Consider the following 27,093-nt stretch of genomic DNA (forward strand, 5'->3'; position numbering starts at 1 on the left):
CAACATCTAGTCTTCAAATCCTGTCATTTCCATTTCTGGAAATCCTTGCCCAACTGCTCTCACCCACCCACGTGTGGCCTACCCTTCTAAAGACCATAATAAGGTCTGTTGGTTTGTCTGCATTTAGCAAAGTGAGGCCTGTCCCTGACAGTACAATGAACACGAATGGAATCATCATGCCTTCTCACTAAAAGCATACTTGTCATAAAAGGGCCTAAATTATACAGCCCTCTAACAAATTTCCCTTAAGCTGAAGCCATATCCTTCACGTTTTGTTTTTTTGTAAAAAAGAAGCACAGTAAAGAACATAAAATTGATTATATACTTACAACTAGCTAAGATTTTTAAAATACTTATTCACTTCATTGGGAGTTGCCCTACAAGACCCATGGGGTTAAAAAAATATATTGGGTTTTATAAGAATGTTTTTAATAGGTGTTTTGTTTTCTAGGCAAAAATACCTGGCGCTTGCTTTCTAGATGAGCTGCTTCCCAAGTCCACATGTCATACAGCACAGCAAATCTGTCCACACCTGCATGGGTCCATCCCCAGTCCTTGTCAATATGTGACTTGCTGCCCTCTTTGTGACCTGGGAGAGAAAAGGATGAAAATGATTAGAGACAGGCCTCACTACAGAGGTATTCCTAGTAGAAATGGAGCCCTCAGATTGTCAGCTCCCCCTCAGGAATGAAAACACTGAAGGGGTAACTGGGATTCCAAATAATCGGCTAAAGAGACATGGGCAAGACTAGGTAGGCCTTAAGTTCATACTTGCTGACTTCTAGATCAACAGAGGTTTTTGCTTTTACTTTTAGTTTTAAAAGACTAATTTTAGAAATATAAACCAAAATTCAGTTAACATGAAAGATTTACTAAAATCTCCTCAAACCTGTAATTCAAAAGCAAAACATACATTTATTTCTCCTCTGTAAAAACAGGTTCCTGGTGGTTTAACAACAAACCTAGTTTAAACTGCTGTATCAATTGATGCCAACCAAGTCAAAAAATTTCAGGGAAATTTCTAAGGTATTTCTTAATTGTGCTAATTACTAACTTAAATCAGTAAGGGTAACCATTGCCATTATTCAGCTAAAATATTTTCCCACTATAGTACTGTAAGTTTTCATTGACAGCATTATTATTGCTTAAAATTTTAAACAGTCTGTTTCAGAATAAAATATTAAAAAGTAAGGGATTTTCAGGTTTAGTGATTATCAAGTATATGGTGGGTACTGAACAACAGAAAGCCATTGGTCAGGAATTTCTCCAGCAGCAGTTGGGAAATCATTTCACAATGAATGACCGTATACTCACTAGCTCAGTGAGACATACTCATGTGACTAAGTATTTCAGTCAAAGTAAGTTCCTAGTAGCTAAACACAGTCACATCATATTATAAATTAACATCAGCAAAAATGATGCGTTGGTATTTAGGATCACCAGTAAAGATAAAAGCTAAAACTTGAAATTAGTTGCCCTGGAATGTTGGATGTCATCACTGCATCCCATGATTCAGATCCCAAGTGGTCTGTGGCAAAGGGAGAACAAAGAATTCAATCTAATACTAAATTAATTCTGTCTGGGATCTGAAAGGTTAATTGTCAAACAGTCTTAGAGCAGCATTTTATAACAATATGAACATGAATTATCCTTAATTAAAGTCTACATATATTACAAAATAGCACAATCTCTTGCTAAATTTTCCTCTAGGTATTGCAATTCATCTAGAAACTCTAATTTATTTCCAAATAGAATACTAATGTCATCATATTATTCCAACAGGAATATTCTTACCTCTTCGATTCCTAAAACTGGATAAATTTGAGTGATACCGAAAGAAAGACAGAATACAGATTATGGGTTATTTGATTACCCTGACTAATGATTTCTCCCTCTGGGGCTTGTCTGACATTTTCCTAGACAGGTCTTGCATCCTGGTGGTTTTTTGTTAGGAACTCAGAAATATCTCTGCTTCTAACTGCAGTTTCCCCAAGGTCAATTATTTCTTTTTTTGTCACTTAGAAAAAAAGTCATTAATTTCACTTGCTTACTTTGCTCCTTCAGGGCCCTGCACCAAGTACGTAATGCAGGAATGCTACTGGGCAACAAGTAGAGTCTAAACAACAATAAGAACTATAACCAAGTTACAGTTTCCAACAAATGGGGGACTTGAGCTGGAAACAAAACTTTATCTTTTCTAGAGTGGTGTGTGTTGGGGAGGTATAAATGCTTATTGGATTTTCCAATACTATTATACGTGTGTTATAGTTTAAGGTGGGAGGTGTTAAATAGAGCCCTTAGTGTTTTTTGTCTGTTTGGATAGGTAGATTTTTGTCTGGTTGATTTTTTAAAATCTGACTTCTGACCTTTTTCTCTCTCAATGTAATGGCTGGCCACAAGCAGCAGTTCTGTCTCTAGGTCCTTCAGATCACTCAAGGCTTCATCATACATGACATACACTCCTTGATGGTCCTGGGTGTGGATGTAACCAGCATCCATGCTGTAGTAATCATCCTGGTTCTCCACTTCTGAGAACTCCATGAATTGGATGCTCTGGACCTGGGAAAGAAAGCCAAGCCTGGAAGTTACCAGAACAGGGAGAGAAATATGTTGCCACCTCAAATGGACAAGATGGTAGGTTTCTGTTCCCACACAGTGGGCTGTCAGCATGGAGCTGTAGACACGATGAATGTATAAAGAGCTAGCTATATGTAGGGGTAAAGATAACAACAAATGTTAGGGAAGAGTAGTTCCTAAGATGGAGAGATTAACCAGTTGCTTAAATTTTATAATTAATTCAGGATTATCTGGGAAAAGGTAGACAATAGAGCCAAGGGATAAAGGTGGTCTCTGAAGCCAGAGTGCCTGTGTTTAGGTCCTTGGGCTTCCCAGGTGGTGCTAGTGGTAAAAGAACCCGCCTGCCCTTGCAGGAGGTGTAAGAGATGTGGGTTTGATTCCTGGGTTGGGGAGATCCCCTGGAGGAGGGTGTGGCAATCCACTCCAGTATCCTTCACCCCCCCCCCAGATTTCAAACTATATTAGAAAGCTATAGTAATCAAAACAGTATGACCTTGTCACAAAAAAAAAATGGATAAATGAAACAGAATATAGAGCCAAGAAATAAACCAACACATATATGGCCAATTAATTTACCACAAAAGAGGCATTCATATACAATGAGATAAGGGCAATCTCTTTAGTTCTTTTTTCCTTATTGGGAAAAATGAACAGCCACATGCAAAAGTGTTAAACTGGGCCATTAGTTTAGATTATATATTAAAAACTTACTCAAAATAGATTAAAGACCTAAATGTAAGACTAGAAACCATAAAATTCTAATAAAAAACATATATGGTAAACTCCTCATTATCACACTTGACAATATTTTTTATATCTGACTCCAATAGTAATGGCAACAAAACAAATACATGATTTAAAAAAAATTTTTTAATGAAGAATGTGAATTCAGTGAAAAGAACTTTTTTTTTTTTTTTTTTTTTAGAAATACAATTTATTATTTGCTTGCTTCTCTGAGGGCTCACCACGTGACGTAAGGTACCATGTGATACCCAGATTAAAAGCATGGCTTTGGTGGTTGGTGCTTCAAGTAAGAATAGAAAATTCATCTTCATCATCATGTATGCATGCACACTCAGTCGTGTGTGACTCTTAGCAACCCCGTGGACTGTAGCCCACTAGGCTCCTCTGTCCATGGGATTCTCCAGGCAAGAATACTCGAGTGGGTTCCCATTCCCATCCATGGCCACTCCAGTATTCTTGCTTGGAGAATCCCATGAACAGAGGAGCCTGGCGGGCTACAGCATTTAGGGTCACAAGATTCTGACATGACTGAAGCAACTGAGCACGCATGCACCCTGCCAGGACCTCACTTTAAGCAAGTCACTGAGACTTTAGACTCCATTTCTTCATCTATCACATGGGGACAGTGGAGACACTACAAGGTTTGTTGCATATGATACCATATGTGTATGTATGGCCTCACATGTATATGAGGCCCTTGAGATCTATAATCAGCTATTTCTCTTAATCTTATAAATACTTCTAAAATGCATTAACACAGTCTCATGACTTGGTGTCCTCTCAAAATTCACGTCCACTTGAAACTTGTGAATGTGGCCTTATTTGGAAATAGTCTTTGCAGATGTACACAAGGTAGGATGGGGTCATACTGGATTAAGGTGAGCCTCAATCCAATGACTGGTGTTCTTGTAAAAAGAGGAAATTTGGAAACAGACACATAGGAGAGAAGGCCACATGGAGGCAGAGGCAGAGACTGGAGTAATGCATCTATAAGCCAAGGAACACCAAGGATTGCTGGCAACTACCAGAAGTCGGAGAGGTAATGAGGATTTTCCCCTGGGGCCTTCAGAGACAGCATGATCCTGCTGACACCTTGATTTTTGGACTGTTTTCAGAATCTAAGAGAATAAATTTCTCTCCCAGCTGTTGTGAGCCACTCACTTTGTGGTACTTTGTTATGGCAACCGTAGGAAACTAACACAAGTTTCGAGTAGTCCAATCATAATTTTATTTTTAGATGACCAAGGGCCTATTGCTTCCTAGGAATCATTCTTCTCATAATAACTCTCATAATTTCAAACTCCTCTACCCTGTTCTTCACTCCCAATGTCCAGCCTCCCTCAGTCTCAGCTGATGCCCCTCCACTTCTCCATTCACACACAAACCCACCACACTTGCCCCTCTTCTACTGCTTCCTCTGCACTGTAGGGGCCTATTACACTCCCCTTCCCTAAGGTCATTCCCTTCTGCTCTGTAGCATCTCTTCTCCTTGGACATCCAACTCATCTCAACCAGAGATTTTCCAACTGACTCTGATACACGCTCCTGGCCCTCTTATTTTAAAACATCCTCACACCCTTCCCCAGGTTCCACCTTATGTCCCTCCTTCTCACAGTCCAACCCCTCCTATAACATCATCTGTCTCCTTCTCCTCACCTCCTACTTCTCACCCATTCCCATCTAGCTCCTGTCTCCATCAAGCCACCTGAACCACTTTTACAAAGACCATCAAGGACCATCCAGCAGACTTTCTATAGTTATCTTTATGTAATCTCTCAGGAAGATTTGACATGGTTTAGCATTCCCTGCTTACTGACCCACTTTCTGAGCTGGCTTTCTGGGATTCCACATTTTCCTTGCTACCACAAATTTTTCAGCCATTTCTTCTTTTTTTTTTTTTCAAGGATGAAATTTCCACATTTATTTTTCTTTCATGTGCATAGAAAATGGCAGTGAAGTGGCCTAGGAAAGAGGCGGGGAATGGGCATGGCGCTGCTATACCAGACTGGACTTTGTGCTTCAAAGGTACACTACTCATTTTGAAAACAAAGGATGTTGTAGTTTGTTTTTAACTGCTAACAATTCCTTGGGTTTCCCGTTTGTTTTTTAAGCTGTCAGTTTCTTCAAATCTCTTTTCAGATGACATACTGCGTTACAAGTGATGGCACTTAACCAATGTGGCATTTCCATATTTACATCAACAAAAGGAATTTACAAGACATAATAGCATACAATCTTGACAGTTAGTAATAGCAATAAAACACGAAGGGCATCCATTTTATTTATTTTTCTTTTCTGTACAAACTATCAGAACATAACTTATTCACATTAAAAAAATCATTTTTAATTTGATTTGACCTACACATCCCCCATCTCATTTCACCCATTTCTCAAACCTCTCATCACATCGCCCACACCTTCACCAGACTATAGAATCTACAAGTAATTAGATCTAACACCTAAGTATAGCTTAGAAAGTCCTTTCTCCCGAAGGTTGCCTCACTTCCCTGAAAATTCCTCAAAAAAGAAAAAAAGAAAATGCTCTTCACTCATTCCTTCCATGTCACTTTCACATTTCATCAGCAAATCAGCAAGACGGACTTCTCATCTCAATCCAAACAAAGTTAGAAAGAAAGAGTTTTTCTCTAGAGCATCAGGATGCTACACCCACGAGTCTGGGGACCCTGGGTACTGTTCTGCTCTGTAAGAAGGTCGTTTAGTGGAATAAAAGTCCACGTAATTTGTGGTTGATTTCAGTCCATACTGTGTCGAATAATCAGTAGAAGCTGGAAAGTGAACTCGGTCATCAAAATAAGGATCTTCATAGCTATGAGGAGACTGCAAATACAATCTGTATGCATCAAAGTTCTTTCTGTTGGAGTCATCTTGACTATAATACAGCTGTTGATGCAGGGTACAGGCCTCTGTGTGTGGCATCCCCTTGGCTACTGTAATACTGCATAGGTGGCTGGGTCCTATCGTATTCAGAGCGAGGGTCTCTGACTCCTAACAGTACTGGTGAGGAAGAGGTGCTGCCGACTGACTGAATGACGGGTGACATTTGTTGGTTGGTGATAGACAAGTAAGGATGTGATTTGAACCGGTCTCGCTCCAGCGTTGACACAGGTGTAATAAAATGGTTCTGATTCCACCCATCCTTTTTATAAATGCTCCGGAGGTCCCGATATTGCCATAATGTATTCAAGACCTGGGCTGCTGCCTTCACCACTTTCAGAGATGATCTGTCTCCTCTGCCCTTGGTGATGTTCACCAGCTTCTCTATGCCTCCCGAATCAGCCAGTGCCTTGGCGTTCTCCATGTTCTTGCTGGTGACCTCGTGTAGGGCGCAGCAGATGGCCGCCATGGTCTCATCCGACAGCACGCTGGGGCCGGTGCCTCCTGGGAGCCGGTTGACCAGGTCTCGCACAGCCATTTCTTCTTTATCAGGTCATCAAATAGTGGCCCACACTCAAACCCCTAGGACTTCCATCTTTTCTTCCAATAGTCCTTTACTTGAAGACTGTACACTTTCACAGCTGAGATAACCATCTTTAGACCATTTGCTCCCCAGTTTATATCTCCAATCCAGACCTCCTAGAATTCCAGACCCAGATATCCAATTATCTATTTAGCATCTGTTCCTGGGCATCTCAAAAGCCCCTCAAATTTAATATGATCAAATCATGTGCTCTCCCCCACAAACCTAGGCCACCTCCAGTTTCCCCATTTAGTAAATAACACCACCACCCATCTACTTCCTCTAGCACGAATCATTCCAGATGTCTCTTTCTGTCTCACCCTACATGTCCAATCTATCACTAAGTCCTGTTGATTTTACTTCCTATGTCTCAAATCCATCCAATTGCATCTCCACCACCCACCACCCTAATCCAAGCTGTCACTATCTGGCACTAGAACTAGTCTAGCAGCTTCTAAACAGGTTTAGTCTGTTAAATGGTCTGTCCACTTTCCTTCTGGCATGGGCTTCTTCTCCCCTCCATTTTATTCACTTCTAGCAGAGGATCATTTAGAAATGGAGCTTAGATTATGTTATCCATTCTCCCCTTTAACATCTAAAGCCAAAAAAAAAAAAAAAAAAAAACAACAACCCCACATCTAAAGCCTCTAAATGCTTCCCATTGCTCATAGTACAAAACAAAACTCCATAAAAGGACCTACATGATCTGCTCCCTGCCTATCTCTTTCTAGTGGTTTTGAATCAAATGTGATTTTGCCCTCAGAGGACATTTGGCCATGTCTGGAGACTTTTTGGTTATTATAACTTGGGGGAGATGCTATTGGCATCTAGTGGGTAGAGGCCAGGATGCTTCCAAATATTCCACAATGTACAAGACAGTCTCTCACAGTAAAGAATTATCAGGCCCAAAATGTCAATAGTGCCAACATTGAGAAACCTTGGGTTACTTTCGTTTTATAGCACTTTCCACCTGGATTACTGTGTCCCAGCCATTCATGTATTCTTTTGATTTCCTCTGGGTACCATGCTTCTCTGACCACAGGTCCTTTGCACAGACTATATATCCTTTCTTTGTGGAATTGCTAGACATTTGTTGTTCACTTGCTCAGTTGTGTCCAACTCTTTGTGACCCTATGGACTGCAGCAGACCAGGCTTCCCTGTCCTTCACTATCTCCCGGAGTTTGCTCAAACTCATGTCCATTGAGTTGGTGATGCCATCCAACCATCTTAGCCTCTGTCGTCCCCTTCTCCTCCTGCCTTCAGTCTTTCTCAGCATCAGGGTCTTTCCCATGAGTTAGTTTTTCGCATCAGGTGGCCAAAGTATTGGACTTCAGCTTCAGCATCAGTCCTTCCAATGAATATTCAGAACTGATTTCCTTTAGGATTGACTACCTTGATCTCCTTGCCATCCAAGGGACTCTCAAGAGTCTTCTCCAGCACCACAATTTGAAGCCGTTGATTCTTCCACACTCAGGCTTTTCTATTGTCCAGCTCTCACATCCGTATGCTACTGGAAAACCATAGTTTTGACTATACGGACCTTTGTAGGCAAAGTAATGTCTCTGCTTTTTAATATGCTGTCTAGGCTTGTCATAACTTTTCTTCCAAGAAGCAAGTGTCTTCTAACTTCATGGCTGCAGTTACCATCTGCTGTGATTTTGGAACCCAAGAAAATAAAATCTGTCACTGTTTTCATTGTTTCCCCATCTATTTGCCATGAAGTGATGGAACTGGATGCTATGATCTTAGTTTCTTGAATGCTGAGTTTTAAGCCAGCTTTTTCACTCTCCTCTTTCACTTTCATCAAGAGGCTCTTTAATTCCTCTTTGCTTTCTGCCACAAGGGTGGTATTATCTACATATCTGAGGTTATTGATGTTTCTCCCAGCAATTTTGATTTCAGCTTGTGATTTATCCAGGCCGGTGATGTACTCTACATTTAAGTTAAATAAGCATGGTGACAATATACAGCCTTGATGTAGTCCTTTCCCAATTTGGAACCAGTCTGTTGTTCCATGTCTGGTTCTAACTGTTGCTTCTTGACCTGCATACAGGTTTCTCAGGAGGCAGGTAAGGTGGTCTGGTATTCCCATCTCTTTAAGAATTTCCCACAGTTCATTGTAATCCACACAGGCAAACGTTTTAGCATAGTCAGTGAAGCAGATGTGTTTCTTTTTTTTATTCCCTTGCTTTTTCTATGATTTAAGATATTGGCAATTTGATCTCTGGTTCCTCTACTTTTCTCAATCCAGCTTGTACATCTGGAAGTTCTATGTTCATACACTGTTGAAGCCTAGCTTGATGGTATTTGAACATTACTTTGCTACCATGTGAAATAAGTGAAATTGTATGGTAGTTTGAACATTCTTTGGCATTGCCCTTCTTTGGGATTAGAATGAAAGCTGACCTTTTCCAGTCCTGTGGCCACTGCTGAGTTTTCCAAATGTGCTGGCATATGGAGTGCAGCACTTTCACAGCATCTGCTTTTAAGATTTGAAATAGTTCAGCTGGAATTCCATCACCTCCACTAGCTTTGTTTGTAGTGATGCTTCCTAAGGCCCACTTGACTTCACACTCTAGGATGTCTGGCTCTAGGTGAGTGATCACACCATCATGGTTATTTGGTTCATTAAGACCTTTTTTGTATAGTTCTTCTGTGTATTCTTGCCACCTGTTCTTGATATCTTCTGCTTCTGATATCTATTAGGTCCATACTGTTTCTGTCCTTTATTGTGCCTATCTTGCATGAAATATTCCCTTGTTATCTCAATTTTCTTGAAGGGATCTCTAGTCCTTCCCAATCTACTGTTTTCCTCTCTTTCTTTGCATTGTTAACTGAAAAAGACTTTCTTATGTCTCCTTCTATTCTCTAGAACTCTGCATTCAGATGGGTACAGCTTTCCTTTTCTCCTGCCTTTCACTTCTCTTCTTTTTCAGCTATTTGTAAGGCATTTCTTTTTCTTGGGGATGGTTTTGATCACTGCCCCCTGTACAATGTTATGAACCTCTGTCCGTAATTCTTCAGGCACTCTGTTTACCAGATCTAATCCCTTGAATCTGTTTATCACTTCTACTGTATAATCATAAGGGATTTTATTTAGGTCATACCTGAATGGCCTAGTAGTTTTCACTACATTCTTCAATGTAAGTCTGAATTTTGCAATAAGGAGTTCATGATTTGAGCCACAGTCAGCTCCCAGTCTTATTTTTCCTGACTGTATAGAGCTTCTCTATCTTAGGCTACAAAGTGTATAATCAGTTTGATTTCGGTATTGACCATCTGGTGATGTCCATGTGTAGAGTCGTCTCTTGTGTTTTTGGAAGAGGGTGTTTGCTATGACCAGCACCTTCTCTGGGCAAAACTCTGTTAGTCTTTGTCCTGCTTTGATTTGTAGTCCAAGGCCAAACTTACTTGATACTCCAGGTATCTCTTGACTTCCTACTTTTGCATTCTAGCCCCCTGTGATGAAAAGAACATCTCTTTTGGTGTTAGTTCTAGGAGGTCTTGTAGATCTTCATAGAACCATTCAACTTCAGCTTCTTCAGCAATATTAGTTGGTGCATAGATTTGGATTACTGTGATATTGAATGGTTTGCCTTGGAAACAAACCAAGATCATTTTGCTGTTTTTGAGACTGCATCCACGTACTGCATTTTGAACCCTTTTGCTGACTATGAGGGCTATTCCATTTCTTCTAGGGGATTCTTCCCACAGTAGTAGATATAATGGTCATTTGAATTAAATTCACCTGTTTTAGTCCGTTTTAGTTCACTGATTCCTAAAATGTCAATGTTCACTCTTGCCATCTCCTGTTTGATCACTTCCAATTTACCTTGATTCATGGACATAACATTCCGGGCTCCTATGCAATACAGTTCTTTATAGCATCAGACTTACTTTCACCACCAGATACATCCACAACTGGGCACTGTTTCTGCTTTGGCTTAGCCTCTTCATTCCTTCTGGAGCTATTTCTCTGCTCTTCTCCAGTAGCATATTGGACACTACTGACCTAGGGGGTTCATCTTTCAGTGTCATATCTTTTTGCCTTTTCATACTGTTCATGGGGTTCTGAAGGCAAGAATGCTGGAGTGGCTTGCCATCCCCTTCTCCAGTGGACCACATTTTGTCAGAACTCTCCACCATGTCCTGTCCATCTTGGGTGACCATACACAGCATGACTCATAGTTTCATTGAGTTAGGCAAGGTTGTGGTCCATGTGATCAGCTTGGTTAGTTTTCTGTGATTGTGGTTTTCATTCTGTCTCCTCTGCGATGAATGAGGATAAGAGGCTTGTGTAAGCTTTCTGACTGGGGAGGACTGACTGGGGGAAAACTGGGTCTTGTTCTGGTGAGCAAGGCCATGCTCAGTTCAGTTCCGTTCAGTTGCTCAGTCGTGTCCGACTCTTTGAGACCCCATGAATTGCAGCACGCCAGGCCTCCCTGTCCATCACCAACTCCTGGAGTTTACTCAAACTCATGCCCATCGAGTCAGTGATGCCATCCAGCCATCTCATCCTCTGTCATCCACTTCTCCTCCTGCCCCCAATCCCTCCTAGCATCAGGGTATTTTCCAATGAGTCAACTGTTCGCATGAGGTGGCCAAAGTACTGGAGTTTCAGCTTCAGCATCAGTCCTTCCAATGAACACCCAGGACTGATCTCCTTTAGGATGGACTGGTTGGTTCTCCCTGCAGTCCAAGGGACTCTCAAAAGTCTTCTCCAACACCACAGTTCAAAAGCATCAATTCTTCGGCGCTCAGCTTTCTTCACAGTCCAACTCTCACATCCATACATGACCACTGGAAAAACCATAGCCTTGACTAGACGGACCTTTGTTGGCAAAGTAATGTCTCTGCTGTTTAATATGCTGTCTAGGTTGGTCATAACTTTCCTTCCAAGGAGTAAGCATCTTTTAATTTCATGGCTGCAGTCACCATCTGCAGTGTGTTTGGAGCCCAAAAAAATAAAGTCTGACACTATTTCCACTGTCTCCCCATCTATTTCCCATGAGGTGATGGGACCAGATGCCATGATCTTAGATTTCTGAATGTTGAGCTTTAAGCCAACTTTTTCACTCTCCTCTTTCACTTTCATCAAGAGGCTTTTTAGTTCCTCTTCAATTTCTGCCATAAGGGTGGTATCATCTGCATATCTGAGGTTATTGATATTTCTTCCGGCAATCTTAATTCCAGCCCATGCTTCCTCTAGCCCAGTGTTTCTCATGATGTACTCTGCATATAAGTTAAATAAGCAGGGTGACAATATACAGCCTTGATGTACTCCTTTTCCTATTTGGAACCAGTCTGTTGTTCCATGTCCAGTTCTAACTGTTGCTTCCTGACCTGCATACAGATTTCTGAGGAGGCAGGTCAGATGGTCTGGTATTCCCATCTCTTTCAGAATTTTCCACAGTTTATTGTGATCCACACAGTCAAAGGCTTTGGCAGAGTCAATAAAGCAGAAACAGATGTTTTTCTGGAACTCTCTTGCTTTTTTAATGATCCAGCGGATATTGGCAATTTGATCTCTGGTTCCTCTGCCTTTTCTAAAACCAGCTTGAACATCTGGAAGTTCTCGGATCACATATTGCTGAAGCCTGGCTTGGAGAATTTTGAGCATTACTTTACTAGCGTGTAAGATGAGTGCAATTGTGCAGTAGTTTGAGCATTCTTTGGGATTGCCTTTCTTTGGGATTGGAATGAAAACGGACCTTTTTCACTTCTGTGGCCACTGCAGAGTTTTCCGAATTTGCTGGCATATTGAGTGCAGCACTTTCACAGCATCATCTTTCAGGATTTGAAATAACTCAACTGGAATTCCATCACATCCACTAGCTTTGTTCATAGTGATGCTTTCTAAGGCCCATTTGACTTCACATTCAGGATGTCTGGCTCTAGGTGAGTGATCACACCATTGTGATTATCTGGGTCGTGAAGATCTTTTTTGTACAGTTCTTCTGTGTATTCTTGCCACCTCTTCTTAATATCTTCTGCTTCTGTTAGGTCCATACCATTTCTGTCCTTTATTGAGCCCATTTTTGCATGAAATGTTCCTTTGGTATCTCTAATTTTCTTGAAGAGATCTCTAGTCTTTCCCATTCTGTTGTTTTCCTCTATTTCTTTGCACTGATTGCTGAGGAAGGCTTTCTTATCTCTCCTGGCTATTCTTTGGAACTCTGCATTTAAATGGGAATATCTTTCCTTTTCTCTTTTGCTTTTTGCTTCTCTTCTTTTCACAGTTATTTGTAAGGCCTCCGCAGACAACCATTTTGACTTTTTACAATTCTTTTCCACGGGGATGGCCTTGATCCCCGTCTCCTGTACAATGTCAGGAACCTCTGTCCATAGTTCATCAGGCTCAGTAAGTCTTTAATCCAATTTTCTGCAGATGGGAGGAGCTGTGTTCCCTCCCTGTAGTTTGGCCTGAGGCCAGACTATGCTAGGGACAATGGCAATGGCAAACTCCTTCAAAGACTTATGCCAGCATGCTGGGACTCCCAGGACTGTTGCAGTCAGTGCCCTTGACCCCATTCCAGGCTACTGTTGAACAATATCTCCGCCAGAAACTCCCAAGCATACACAGGCAAGTCTGGCTCAGTCTCTTGTGGGGTCACTGCTCCTTTCTCCTGGGTTATGTATGCACAAGATTTTGTTTGTGCCCTCCAAGAGTTTCTGTTTCTCCAGTCCTTGGAAGTTCTGTAATCAAACCCTGCTGACATTCAGAGTCAGATTTCCTGGGGATACTCAGTCTCTTTTCCAAATCCCCAGGTTGGGAAGTCTGTTGTGTGGCTTAGAACTTTCGTAGCAGCGTGAGAACTTCGTTGGTTTTTTGGTTCTCCAGTTTGTGAGTTGCACCACCCCCCCACCCCCCCCCAACCCCCCCGCCTGGCACCTCCCTGGTGGCTTTGCAGTGGCGCTAACAGTGATCTCCTTTAAGAGGACTTATGCCTCACGATGTGCCTCCCAGGACTGCTGCAGCTAGAGCCTCTGCCTCCGTGGCAGACCACTGCTGACTCATGCCTCCACAGGAGACCCTCAAACACTCAAAGGCAGGTGTGGCTCCATCTCTTGTGGGGGTCACTGCTCCTTTTCCTTGGTCCTGGTACACACCAAGTTTTGTCTGTGCCCTCCAAGCATCTCTGGCTGGTATGAGGTTTTATTTTAAATGTGATTGCACCCCTTCTACCATCTTGTTGCAGCTTCCCTTTGCCCTTGGTCATAGGATAGCTGGTCATATGATATAACTGCTAGACATAAGGTAGTTCTATTTTTAATTTTTTGAGGAACCACCATACTGTTTTACACAAGCAGTTGCACCACTTTACATTACCACTAACAATACACAAAAGATACAATTCCTCAACATCCTTACCAACATTTGCTATTTTATATATATGTGTATTTTTTTCTTCGTTGTTATATTCATGGGTCATTTAAACTATGGAACCAATGGGTCCCAATCTTTTATTCCCTATCTATTCATTCTTATAAAAACTTTGTTCAGTAATCAGTTGTTGGGTAGAATCCATTTATCTATAAATTTTAAGCAGTCATTATATGCTGGCTCTCAGAGGATGTGTCATTTACTTTTTGTAAACAGGGCAGATGATTACTTGTGTTGATGGCTAATTGTCAGTATCAGAAAGGTGGGTGGAGTGTATCTGTGGGCCCTTTCGATACTCTGGCTCTGTATCAGTTTTTATGTCCTGTTTGAAGTATACCAGTAATTAAATACTTAAAGTCCCTGAAAAGACTCCTCTTTAATGAGTTGCTCATTCAATTATAGATTTTTAAATATTCAAGCTGAAACTCAGAAATATTCTAATAAGTAAAACTAGGACCATTTCTAAATAATAGCTACGGTTCATAATATTCCATCAAGAAGATATTTTATTGTTAAACATTTTTCTGGTAGGTGGTAGCTTTTGGTTTACTTTTTTACTATTTTTTTAGGCAAAAAGCTTTTTGATAATTAGGAACTTCCTTTGTCTAGGAGTGCCAAAAGTGAACGTATTGTTTTTTTGTGAAATGATAGGTACCAGTGGAAAACAGAAACGATGCTGAGAAAATTACATGTAACATATAAAAATTAAACAGTTTGCTTAGATTTACATGTTGACTTCTATTGGCATTTAGCTCCTAAAGCCTGTTATGCAAAATGAATTCTCCTCTGAGGAAAAAAGGGACAACTTAATATGGTATGCTTCATCCACTTTACTGGAAAAGACCTTTCTTTCTCACTGTCCTTGTACAGCACAATTTTCTGAGCCATTAAAGAAATGGCAACTGGATTAAGTTCTAAAGCTGATGGAAAGCAATAACAGAGTCAAGACACTGACTCTAATGTTACCAGCTATTTAGATAGTCTTCCCCCACCCCCACTTTCCCTATACCCAACTCATTGTTTGAGCTCTTTAGATAGACGTACATATTTTTCCCTTTCCCTCCCTGAGTTCCTGTGTCTGAAATGTATGCTTGTGTCCATAGAAGATGAACCTGAAGACCAGATGGTCAAATTACCTTATGTAGAGTTATGGCTCAGTCATTATACTATTGGGATATATGTTATATACATTATACTATTTCCTTTTTTATTTCAGTTTCTTCCATGGCTATGTAGAAGACCTTCCTTCTAATGTTTTTTGTGTTGTAGAAAGTTGATCCTTCAATATTATTCTTGGAGGAGTGGCGAGAAAAGGAAGGCAATAATTACCTGTTTGGCTAAGGTATAATATGACCTTTGGGATAATTCATATGCTTTTAAGTCTGCAAATTTACTGATGCCAAGGTAACTATTTGAGTATAGTAGTTATAGGAAAATTGGTGGCCATCATTAACTCTTTTCACTCTATTGGTTTCTGCTATCACTTGTTAACAAAAAGTTTAGGCTTTTTGGAAATGTAGACAACACTTCTCTGACTAACTTGCCTTTTTCTAAATCATCTTTTCATTAATTTCAAATAATAAACAGTACTACTACTACTAATAATATTAATACAGTCTAAGAACTCATCAAACTTTGTTGGGTGAATGACTCAATCTTTAGGCTCAATATTTTAAATCTTTTAAAAGGAAAACAAAAAAATACCTCCTAGTCTCTGCCTCACTTGAAGAGTATAATACTTTATCAAAACTATTTTTTCTGGATTTGAACAGTATGATAGACTCTGCAAAGCACCTTCATTTACATAGACTTTTTGGGACCTCACAACTATTCTGTTATGAACAGAGTCGTTCTTTTGTTCAACAAACATTTATTAGATACCTACTAGGTGAAAGATATATATGCAGCTCTCTATTTGCTTTTTGCCACCTGAACCTCTATTAAGAATGGCAAAGTTTCAATGCCCTCAACCAAGAGCCTGATCTTCCCAACAAACTTGCACTAACCACATCATAGATGATGGCAACTCCAAACTTACAGGTATTCAGGCCAAAACTTTGGAATCAACAATGATTTCTCTCATATTCTATATCCCAACAGCCTGGAAATCATACAGAACCTAACCATTTCTCATCCTGTGTCTTCTAAGATGTAGTGTCTCTAGTTTGATCAATGTAGTAGCTAGTCTCTGCTCAGCCCTTCAATCTATTCCCAATATAGCAGCAAAGATGTTAAAAAAAAAAAAAAAAGTCAAATCACATCACTCTCAAAACTCTCCAAGGGCTCTTCTTCTCACTCAAAGTCCTCAGAATGATCCACAAGGCCCTGTATAATGTGTTCCAATCTCTCTAACCTCATTTGCGGCACTAAGCTCCTTACTGTTCCTACAACACTGCTGGACACAGTTCTGCCTCAGGGCCTTCGCACTGGCTCTCCCCTCTGCCTGGCGCTCTTCCCCCAGGCAGTCCCATGGTCTGCTCCCTGACTGCCTTCAGGCCTTTACTCAGACTGCACCTTCTCAGTAAGGTCTTCCCTGATCACCTCCCTTCCACCTGCAGTGTCCTATCACCAACTCTCTATCCCCTCAGCCTACTTGATTTTCACCACAGCTTCTGTCACCATCTTTACTAGTCCACAAAGGCTAGGTTATTCTGTGACAAACAACCTCAAAGCTCAGTAGTCAACACGTCAAATTAATTTCTAACTCAGGCAGAGCCCACTGCAGGACTAGTTGCTTTCTAGGCTTTTCTCTTCTAGCAGTGACCCAAGGATCTAGGACATTTCTATTTTGTGCCTTGACACATGCCTTCCACTGGCTGCAGCAGGGGAAGAGGGCTGGAGGGTCACGGGTCAGCCCTTACATGCTTTGGACTGAAGTGACACGTGTCACTTCTGCTCCCAGTCCCCTGGCACCTCCCAACTGCAAGGGCCTAGGATGTCTGGAGAAACTTTGGTGTCAAACCTTCAGCCATTCTACAGTGTCATGTATTTATTTAATATCTGTCTCTTTCCATTAAATAGTCCCATAATGGCAAGAATTTGTGACAGTTTGTTTACTGCTGTATGCCCTGTGCCTAGTATATTTATCAGTCAGAACATTTGTGGGGTGTATGAATGGGAGAATGAATGAATGATGGGCTCATGACCTGTGGGAGTAGATAAGCCAACAATCTTGGAATGAGTCATGTGCTGTAATATAGGTAGATAAAATCAGGGGAAGAAGCACTAAGCTCTGTAGAGAGATGTAAGAAAGACTTCTCAGAGAGGTAATGTTTGAATGGACTTGAAAAGCAAGACTTTATCAAGGAGAGGCAGTGAGAGACAAAAGGGCTGTTATATACAAGACTGAGGCATGAACAGCTCTGCCCCTTCAGAGGAAGGGCAGGCCCAGGTCTGTAAGAATCAAGGTATAGTGACAGTTGGGGAAAAATGAGGTCTGAGAGGCTGGCAGGGGCCAGCTTGCACCCAGCCTTGTAAACTTCACCAAGGGGCTTGGACTTTATCTTGAGAGAATAGAAAAATTCATGAACAGTTCAAGCAAGGGAATAAACATGATTATGTCTGGGTGAAGATCTCGAGAAATTTATAAAGCAATGAGGAGTGCCATTTTCTTATTTAAAATTCTCTCTTCCTCACCAATCTTGGAATTAGTCCCATATCCTGAGGACAGCCTAGGCTTTCATGGTCTCCTTTCTTCGGCAGCTTCATCTCCCACTACTTGCTTACAACAGTCTCTGATACCGGCATGTCAAATCCAGGCAGATCCTGAACATGCCATGAGGTGTCAGGCCTATGTGCCTGAAGAAACATGCTCAAGGTCAAACAACCAGGAGAAGCCTGCTGCCTCTCAATCTGGGGCCCTTTCTACTCTGCCACGTGCCTAAAGTAGGCGCATGGCAAAGTGCCCATGACAGGTTGTAGGGGCTTTCCTTTTTTGGTATTATCATTGAGCAAATATGTGTTAATACTGGCCTAAGATTTTCCATGTGAGATCAAACATACTGGGCTCAGAGAAGAGGGTTTCCATCTCAGTTGCTTCTTCTTTACCTCCACTGACTGGTATGCCCCAAAATCTTGCTCCAGGTAGCCTCAGCCCTGGCCTGGTTAGATCAACCCAACAAATTAGCATCTGTTCCTTCCATCCTCTACGTGAGAAAGAATCACATAGTTAGTCTGGACATTCTAGATTAAATGCTGACATGGCCACATGCAAGGAGTGCAGCTAAACCACTTAGTCCTATTAAAGACCTCAAAGAAAGGCTACCTCCTTGAGATTCTCACACTAAAGTAGTAGCTGCAGGCAGTTTCTTAAGGGTGATGTTATTCCTACCATTTGTGAGACCATAGGAAAGAAATACTGTATTACCCTTGAGAAACTTCTCCTATAATCAATGGTACAGGATAGGATTTGTCTCCCCCCTCCTCCTTCCCTTCCACCCTACCCCAACCCAGAACAAACAAACTGGGAGAGGGGCACAGTGGTAAGAAAGATCTTTTTTTAATCTATTAGCAAATAACACACCCAGATATGGTATAAGACAGGCTGGATATTAGTAAGACAAAAGATGTATTTGTTTTATGGGTGTGTTTGCTTCAAAAGTGTCTTAACCCTCCTCTCCAGTTCCACTGAGGGACATACTAACTGGACTTGGCTCACCATAAATTAGGATCAAGGGAAGAAGGAAGTAGGGTAAAAAGGGAAATCTGTGTACAGTGAGGAGAGGGGAGGGGGAAATTGATAGGGAAGACCAAAAAGAAGAATCTCCCAGATACTGAGTAAGTTGGACTTGAAATGACTAGGCAGGAAGAATAAGAAAATGTTTTCTAATATCCAGAGCTGAATTGTTCAATACAGTAGGCTCTAATCACATGTGGCTATGGAGCACATGAAATGTGGCTTGTCTGAGTTGAGATGTACATACTAACAAGAGGTTTTGAAGATTTAGTATGAAAAAATATATAATATCTCATCAATGATTTCTTTATATTAATTACATGTTAGAAGGATGATATTTTAGATACACTGGGTTTAAATAGAGTACATTATTAAAATTAATTTCATGTTTCTTTATGTTTTTTAAAATGTGGCTACTAGGAAATTTTAAATGACATCTGTGGTTTGTGTTATATTTCTACTGGATAGCACTACTCCAGACTGCATATGAACAACAATTGGTAGTAAGATTTCATACCCTTAGTAAGACATGACAATCATATGTCAGGGGTCATACAAGTTTAAAATATGACCTATTTAGTAGCTAAATAGATATTATTTTTCATATTTGTCAAGTTAGTATCTTATAAGAAGATAAAAATTCATATTAAACCCTACCATCAAGAATAAACTTTCTGGAGATTAAGATGAACATACTTCAAGAGTGTCTACAATATTTCAAGAAAATGTATTTTTCAACCTTACTCCCAAAGAAAGGGATTTTAATATGAGATTTAATATGAATTTTTTTTAGATTACATAAAAATATACCCAAAAGATATTAAAAGCACCAAGGGACTAGCAGGTTTTGGAAGGGATAGAAGAATTCAATGTTTGAATCTTTCAAGTTTTTTTTTTTCCTACATTTGTTTTTTAATCTATTTTTTTAAAATTGGGGTTTAGAAAACAGAAAAGAGGCGCAAAAAAAAAAAAGTACTTCTTGCAATGTCAAGGAGGGTCTTATAAGAATTTCTCTGTAAGGACATGTGGTTCTCTGAAAGGGCTCCTCTTGGTCTGTTCACTATAGAGTGGATAAACCAGCAGCTGAAATGCCTGCCTTCCTTCCTACTGTGGTTTCCAGGGCTTCGTGTTTTCTGCCTGTGTCCTGCTCTCAAGTGGACACTGTATTTATTGTGGTTAAAAAGCCATTTCCCTTTTCACTGCAATTTTTCAAAAAAGTTATTTTCCTAGAAACTCCCACCTGTTACTTCATCATTTTAACTGATTCCAGGTGCTAAGAAGAAGTGGTGTGGGAGACAAGATAATGGGAAAAAACTGTAGCACAATCCTCACCCTGTGCTCGGCAGGTGTCCCGTGGGCATAGTGGTGAGTGCCCAGGCCTTGCGAGGTGCCCATGCCTCCTTTTGCTTTATTTACCCAGGAACTGTCTTCTGAGGTAGGCACCAGGCTCCCTGAAACCAAGGTAAGACCTGAAGTGTTGATTGTCAGCGTTCGCTCAACGGATCTAAAATAGTTCAGAATTCCTAAGCAGATGCGCTGAAACAAAGAAAGAACAGGGTCATGACCCTGCCTTTGCTGGCCCACCCTACAGAGTGAAACTTACTGGGGTCCCAGAAGTTGGCAGGTCAACCGTACTGCTGGAAAAGGAACACACCACCCTCCAAAAGGCCTGATTTCATGGAAGAATCAGAACAAAGTGTAAAAATGCATATTACTGGAGCAGCAGGAAAGCCCCCTTTACAGACAACCAAACAATTCAGATGCATGCAAGACCATCCACATACCTGCAGCTCCCGGATCCTCAGGTGACGCAGATACAGAAAGGACAAGTAGGTCCCCCTCAACGGGACAGGATCCCTGTCACTGGGCCCAGTCCTGTCATCTAAGCCCAGCAGCTGTAGGGCCACTGCGTAACTGTACCTTTAGCAGGCAGGAAAAACAGAACAAATGCCTTTCACCTCAAAGTGGTTCAGAAAATTCACATACAGCATCCTGAAGTCATTTTATTTAATTTCACAATAGCTACTCTTTTAAAATCCACTGGAAGGAAAATAAGGGCTCTATATGTACAAATTTAAAAGAAATTTCTCTTAGCAATCACTCTCATTAAAAAAAAATTCAGTCCCAGGGTGAAACATTAGTTATCTGGTCAGCTGTAACACTACTTTTATTTCAGCCTTAAATATTTTTTAGTTAACTTGTAACTGACATATTAATCAATCATTCAGTATTCTCCACAGTGTTTAATCCATTTTCTTGAGTCACCATTAAGTGATTTCATTTTACCTTGTTTCTTTCTTCTGCTCCACAGGCTTATTAGCACACTGGCTAAGATTTATTGGTGCTGGGTCATTTTCATCTCGTTGCACTGAAAGGTCATCTTCCTTAGTGTTTTCATTCTAGGAAAAAAGTAGCATTAGTTGAATTACATAAACACTTGCAATCTTATTAACAAAATCTAAGTTGGGTTATCACAAAAGTAAATCTCTTGATCCAAGGCATATTTACATGAACAAGTAGAAGAGCATTATGATCCATTTCAACCTGACATATGAAAATATGGATTTCTAAAATAAATTAGATGTCATATTTTTACTATGATTCATTTTATGAAAATATGACCCATGCATTTGTAGATGTTTGGAACCTTGAACCTCTCTAATCTAGTCTTGTCCCAGGCTGACAGAGATCAGTGGATTAAACTCTTCTACTTTTAACCTATATGACTTAATCATTTAAAGTCTTGATCCTTTTTTCACATTTGTAAAATAGCACAAAATTGGAAAATAAGTTGCTGGTACCTCATAGGTGCTCAGTTTTCTCCTGGCCAGGGATGGCATTAGTCAGTCAGCGCTGTAGGACTGATCACAGAACCTGTGGTTTACATTTATTTCCACAGTCACCTTTCCTAATTTCGAGAAGGGGGAGGTCATGAACCCAGGGCCCTAAGGAAAACTGTGAAGAAGGTGATATTGATGTGTGGTCCCACTCCTGCCCTCTGGGCAGGCCCTCTCTGCCTGTCCCTGGGCATATACCTCATTCTCATAATATGTGCTCTTTTATAGTGGGACTGATCCTTATGAAAAAACTGAGTGTCAATGGCTTGCTTGGGTTACTTATCTTCTAACAGTGGTTCTCAGAATTCCAACAAGTCCTTATGATAGAAACCAGGTTGCTTCCCAGTGTCCATCTTCTTTTCCCATAGTACTTGAACATTTATTTTGGCACATGGCCACCCAGATAAAGATGACATTTCCAAGCTCCAGGGGGTAGGCTAGGAGCCATAGCGTTTCTCTGATAGGTTTGTGACTCTTTCAGTTGCTTCTAAAATTACCCAGAATTACACAGGAAGGAATAGAAAGTGATGTCGAGTTACAGGGAATGACTTTGAAGGAATGACTGAACAAACTACAAAAATACTGTTGGACTGGCAGGTTGCTGGGAAAAAAGGAAAGGGGCACAGCAGGCTAGGGTGAGTAAAGACAGAGAGCCCAGCAACCTCCAGGAGCAATGAGCTAACCATAGCCCACAGAGACAAACTGCTCAGGAAATACTGAAAGTCCACAAGTGTATTTCCCTAAGAGAACTGGAATAAGCAGAGGGCTGATGAGAAACCAGAATGTCACCGCCAACTATGTTCTTTCTCTCTTCCTGGGTAGGTACCTTTGACATTTATTCTACCTTGGGTCTGGATCTTTGCCAGAATGGCTGAGTTCATGTATTTTGACAGTTCTGAGATTTCCACTGATTGCAAATCTCATTTTCTCCTGGAAAACTGTCAGGGGCAGTGGAATGGGAGGTGGAGTGGAGGGAATAAATAGGGGGAAAGTAAGCCTATTAAGTATTTCCCACCTTCCCAAATGTCTCTACAGTTTACTTGTGTATACCCACAGAATAAAAAGACTAGAAGGATGATAAAGACCAAATGCTAGCAATACTGTTATATTTGGGTGATAAAATAATGGGTGATCCATACATTCTTCCTTGAACTTTTCTATATTTTCCAATTTTTCTGTGATAAATACAGACCACTATTATCATAAGAAAATGCTTCTTTTTAAAATGTTCTATTGAACTTAATGAGGGAAGCCAGGAAAAAGGTGTTTCATGTTTCCATGAACTTCCTGTACAAGTTCAGGGAACATACAACACCACTTTTGTGAGCGCACACCACACACTCACGTGTAACACACCATTGCTGGAGATGGAGGGGAACAAGAACATAGATAGGCGAAAATGGCTGTCCTCTTTTTCCCTCTTTGGTGTGGCCAGTGAGAAGAAGCAAAGGATACAGTGTTTTTTGCCACTTTACCATAAAGTTAAAGAACAGTGACCAACTTAAACCATATCTTTAGAAATATGATGATCGATAGCAGTATTTAATGTCCATACAAAGCCATTTTAATAAACAGGTGTTTAGGGGGAGAATGGCAGTGGACACAATGACTTAATTACAGGTCTGGGAGGATCCATGCAGGGCTAGCTGATTCTTCTTCTGATCAGGACTGCAGTTAAATTATTTTAAGTTTTCTTCAAAAGAATATCTAAAAATGCAGTCCATTTGGATCAGAATTATCTCTTTCTAGTTATATACTTTTGTCAATTAACAATGACATGAAATTTTGATATTGTTTCTTTAACTCCCAAACCTAGATCTTTATGTGAATGTCAAATTAGAGTTGTGTTTATAAAGAAAAGAGTAGCCAGTCTTCCATGCTAATATTAAATAAAAGGCCAATTTACACTGTAATAGAAACATGACAAACATTATCAATATTTAGACAAGCATATTCAGTGTCAAAATGGATGTGGGAAAACAGGTTTTCTTATAACTTGCTAATTAGGAAAAATGGTATTACCACTTTGGCAGGATTTATGAAAAATTCCAAATGTGCACATTCTGTAACTTAGAAAATCAGCTTCTAAATATCTATGCAGAAGAGACACATCTCTGCATAGGAGGCATAAACAAGAAAGTTCAGTAACCATGGTTTCTATTAATAATAGGGGGGAAATTGCAACAAGCATCCATAGAAGGGTGGCTGTGAGATCTATAGTATATAAGAAAATATAATGCAGCCATTAAAAAGAACAGCAGAGACAGGCCCCTAAGACACACTGTTTGGTAGAAAAAGTACATTGCAGAAAAATATCCATAGGGTATGACAGATGGCTCATATAGAAAACTAAAATATAAAATTATACTGTGTATATATACATATTTGTTTTCTTTAAATAGGGGCATATGTATGGATGAAAATGCATTGAAAAGGCCTGAAGCAATACCAGTATAATCCTGAGGTAGTGAAACTGGGGGCACCAGTTCTAGAGTCCCCATTAGTTCGTTTAGTTTTTACTTTTGTAGTTTAAAGTTGATTTTTCAGAAACTCCTTACAGAGAAAAATAGTAACTTTACAATGAAGAAACCTGGCAAACATTACTAGCTTAGCCATGTGGTCAAAATGAACATCCCGGTGATGTCTTGTTGATGGCATTTGTCCCTGATATGAGGTGATGAGAAGGGCACTTCAACTCTGGGGTGTTCTTACCCAAAACCTATAATCCCAGTGTAACCACTAAAAATACATCTGACAAACTCAAATGAGGAAACATCCTACAGGTTGCCTGGCCAGTACTGCTAAAGACTGTCAAGGTCATAATAAACAAAGGCAGACTAAGAAACAGGCACGGACCAAGGAGGCTGGGGAGATGTGACAATCTACTGCACTGTGGTGCCCGGAGAACTCTTTGTACTTGGAAACTCTTTGTTCTGTCTTTGCAACCTTTGTATAAATCTAAAACTACTCAAAAATTAAAAAAAAAACCCACAACATTAAAAAAAACTCTCTAAAGAGAGGTTACTGGCCAACAGTATTCACTAAGAATTTTTCAAAAACTGTTCTGAAGTTGCTGTACAGTTGGTGCCCTGTATTCTCTCAGAACTGTCAAAATAAACAGTACTGTGAGGTTTGCTTTCCTCCATGCAGAAGAGCCTTAAGAAAGTTATTTTCCATAGGATATTAGTGTTCAGAATCAGGATGCTGCTCAGCATATACACACTAAAATTCATACTTGACGGCTACGAGCTTGCAAAATAGTAACAGAACTTTAAAATTCATACCCACATTCCCAGTTGCCACCTTTTACTTAATCCTAATTTCATCTCACTAGTATTCAACATTCAGAATGGCAACAGCACTACCACTGAGGCTCTGATACTATATAAAGTGCTTAACCAAAGCAGAAATACTGGAGGAGGTCACAAAGTAACACCCAGAGGAAAACATGAAGGAAGGTGGCTGCTGCCTATTGGTTGCTGCCTCAGGATTTACTTTTTAAACCCTGTCCTATTTTCTGTTCCCTAACTGGATACCTCTTTTCCAGCTTGTGTGCATGGTTGACTCCTTGTTCATCAAATTTCAGCTCAGATGCCCTTTTTTGAAAGATCTTGGCTGATCTCCCTACCAGAGGGTGCTCCTCTCTACCTCACTGCCCTCTACTTCTTGGTTTTCTGCATGGCACCCACACATTAGAGATGCAGATTTACTTCTTTGTTCACTTGTTAATTGCATGTTTCATTCCCTAAGCCAGCACAATTCCTGGCACTAAAGCAGTACCCATGCAATTATTACTGAACAAATGAATAGGCAACTGAAAAACTTGTATTACACTAATGTAGGGTAATTTGTGTGTGTGTGTGTGTGTGTGTGTGTGTGTGTGTGTGTGTGTGTGTGTGATGTTTCCTCCCATGTTCCACTTCTAGACTCTACAGATATTCTAAGTCTCTTTGGGTCTATTTAACATAAATCAGCTTAAAAATACAGCACTCACATTTCTCTTCCTTTGGTCAATTTCAAGAACAATTTTACAAGTCAGTAACTAGCCAGAAAAGATCTTTTCATCTGAAAAGACCCTGATGCTGGGAAAGATTGAGGGCAGGAGGAGAAGGGGATGACAGAGGATGAGATGGTTGGATGGCATCATCGACTCAATGGACATGAATTTGGGTAAACTCCAGGAGTTGGTGATGGACAGGGAGGCCTGGCATGCTGCGGTTCATGGGGTTGCAAAGAGTTGGACACAACTGAGTGACTGAACTGAACTGAACTAGCCAGAAAGTGGTATTCTTTCTCTTCTTTCCACCCTCCTTTCATCCTCTTGACTCCCAGGAGTTTAGCTTCCCCTGCTCTCATAGCCAAGGAGGAAAACAGATTTGTGGTGATGGCCCTCAGATGTTAATACCAGAACTTCCTGGGTAATTTAATCAGCATCTTTGACTATCAGGATCCTAGGAACAGAGATGCTGTTCAGAGATACTTGAGTTGACTCTGCCTTCACCCCACTCCCTTCTTCCATACTCCTTGTCTCCTTCCCCACAAGTCTGGTTCAAGAAGCAGAAGAGCCAGAGGTTTTTAAAATGTCCCCTTGTTAGTAGAAGGTCTTCCTGAATGCTGACATACACCTCAGTGTGAAATGGCAATGGAATATGAACCGTGTGGCAAATTTCTCAACTCTGGCAGGATATTAGCTGAGGAGGGGCTATCACTGGCAGCTGCACACCCTGTCGGGTAATTCAGGGGCCAGGGAGAGCCATGATATGGTAGGCTGCATCTCTTCCTGGTCTGTGTGGCCAACTCATCATTCATTAGATTCTCTAGAGTTTCTAGATTGAAAAGGTATAGAAGGTGCGTGTGTGGACATGGGCATGCTTCCAGCCTGTTACTGTGTTTGCTTACAGTCAATCTGCAACTCATTAGATGCATTTCAGGTTTCACTTTTCCCCCATGCCCACCCCCACATGGTGGACCATGATAGTGCTTCTTTCTCTAGCATTTTCTAAACTTCTCTATACCTGTGACTTTATGTGTAATTTTTAGTCACTCTATAATTATCTTTAGGGGTGAAAGTAATAATTATGCAGAATGCGCTCACTATAGATTTATGCCCTCTTACTTCGATGGGCTCTGTGAACTACATTGTCATCCTTCTATTTTTTTCTCACTGGTGGTTCTGTGGCCTCCCCATAGTGATACACCTCCTCATGTGTCACTCACACCTTCTACCTTACTAATGCAGACTTCTTCCTCCTCTCTCTGAGCGAGCCAGGGCCATTCACAAGCTCCTGTATCTTATCTTTCTGCACCTGAAAATTCTATGTACCTCCTTCACCTCAAGGGAAGTGACGCCATTCTCCCTTTCTCAAAATTACTCCTCCGCCTGGTTTCTTCATCTCA

The 27,093-nt window shown here is 40.7% G+C and overlaps 1 protein-coding gene across 1 annotated transcript in view; it reads right to left on the reverse strand.

The window, feature by feature from the left end:
• LOC133048187 (uncharacterized) overlaps positions 1–6,754 on the reverse strand; it is a 35,806-nt gene extending 29,052 nt beyond the window's left edge. Inside the window, exons 1-4 of the mRNA XM_061131808.1 lie at positions 6,240–6,754; positions 5,989–6,148; positions 2,367–2,559; positions 462–589 (exon numbers count right to left, since the gene is read on the reverse strand). Of these exons, the coding sequence (XP_060987791.1) occupies positions 462–589; positions 2,367–2,559; positions 5,989–6,148; positions 6,240–6,754 (996 nt within the window). The remainder of the gene's footprint in view (positions 1–461; positions 590–2,366; positions 2,560–5,988; positions 6,149–6,239) is intronic.
• Between the last annotated feature and the right edge of the window lie 20,339 nt (positions 6,755–27,093).

Source organism: Dama dama, chromosome 28, assembly GCF_033118175.1.
Source record: "Dama dama isolate Ldn47 chromosome 28, ASM3311817v1, whole genome shotgun sequence".
Lineage (NCBI taxonomy): Eukaryota > Metazoa > Chordata > Mammalia > Artiodactyla > Cervidae > Dama > Dama dama.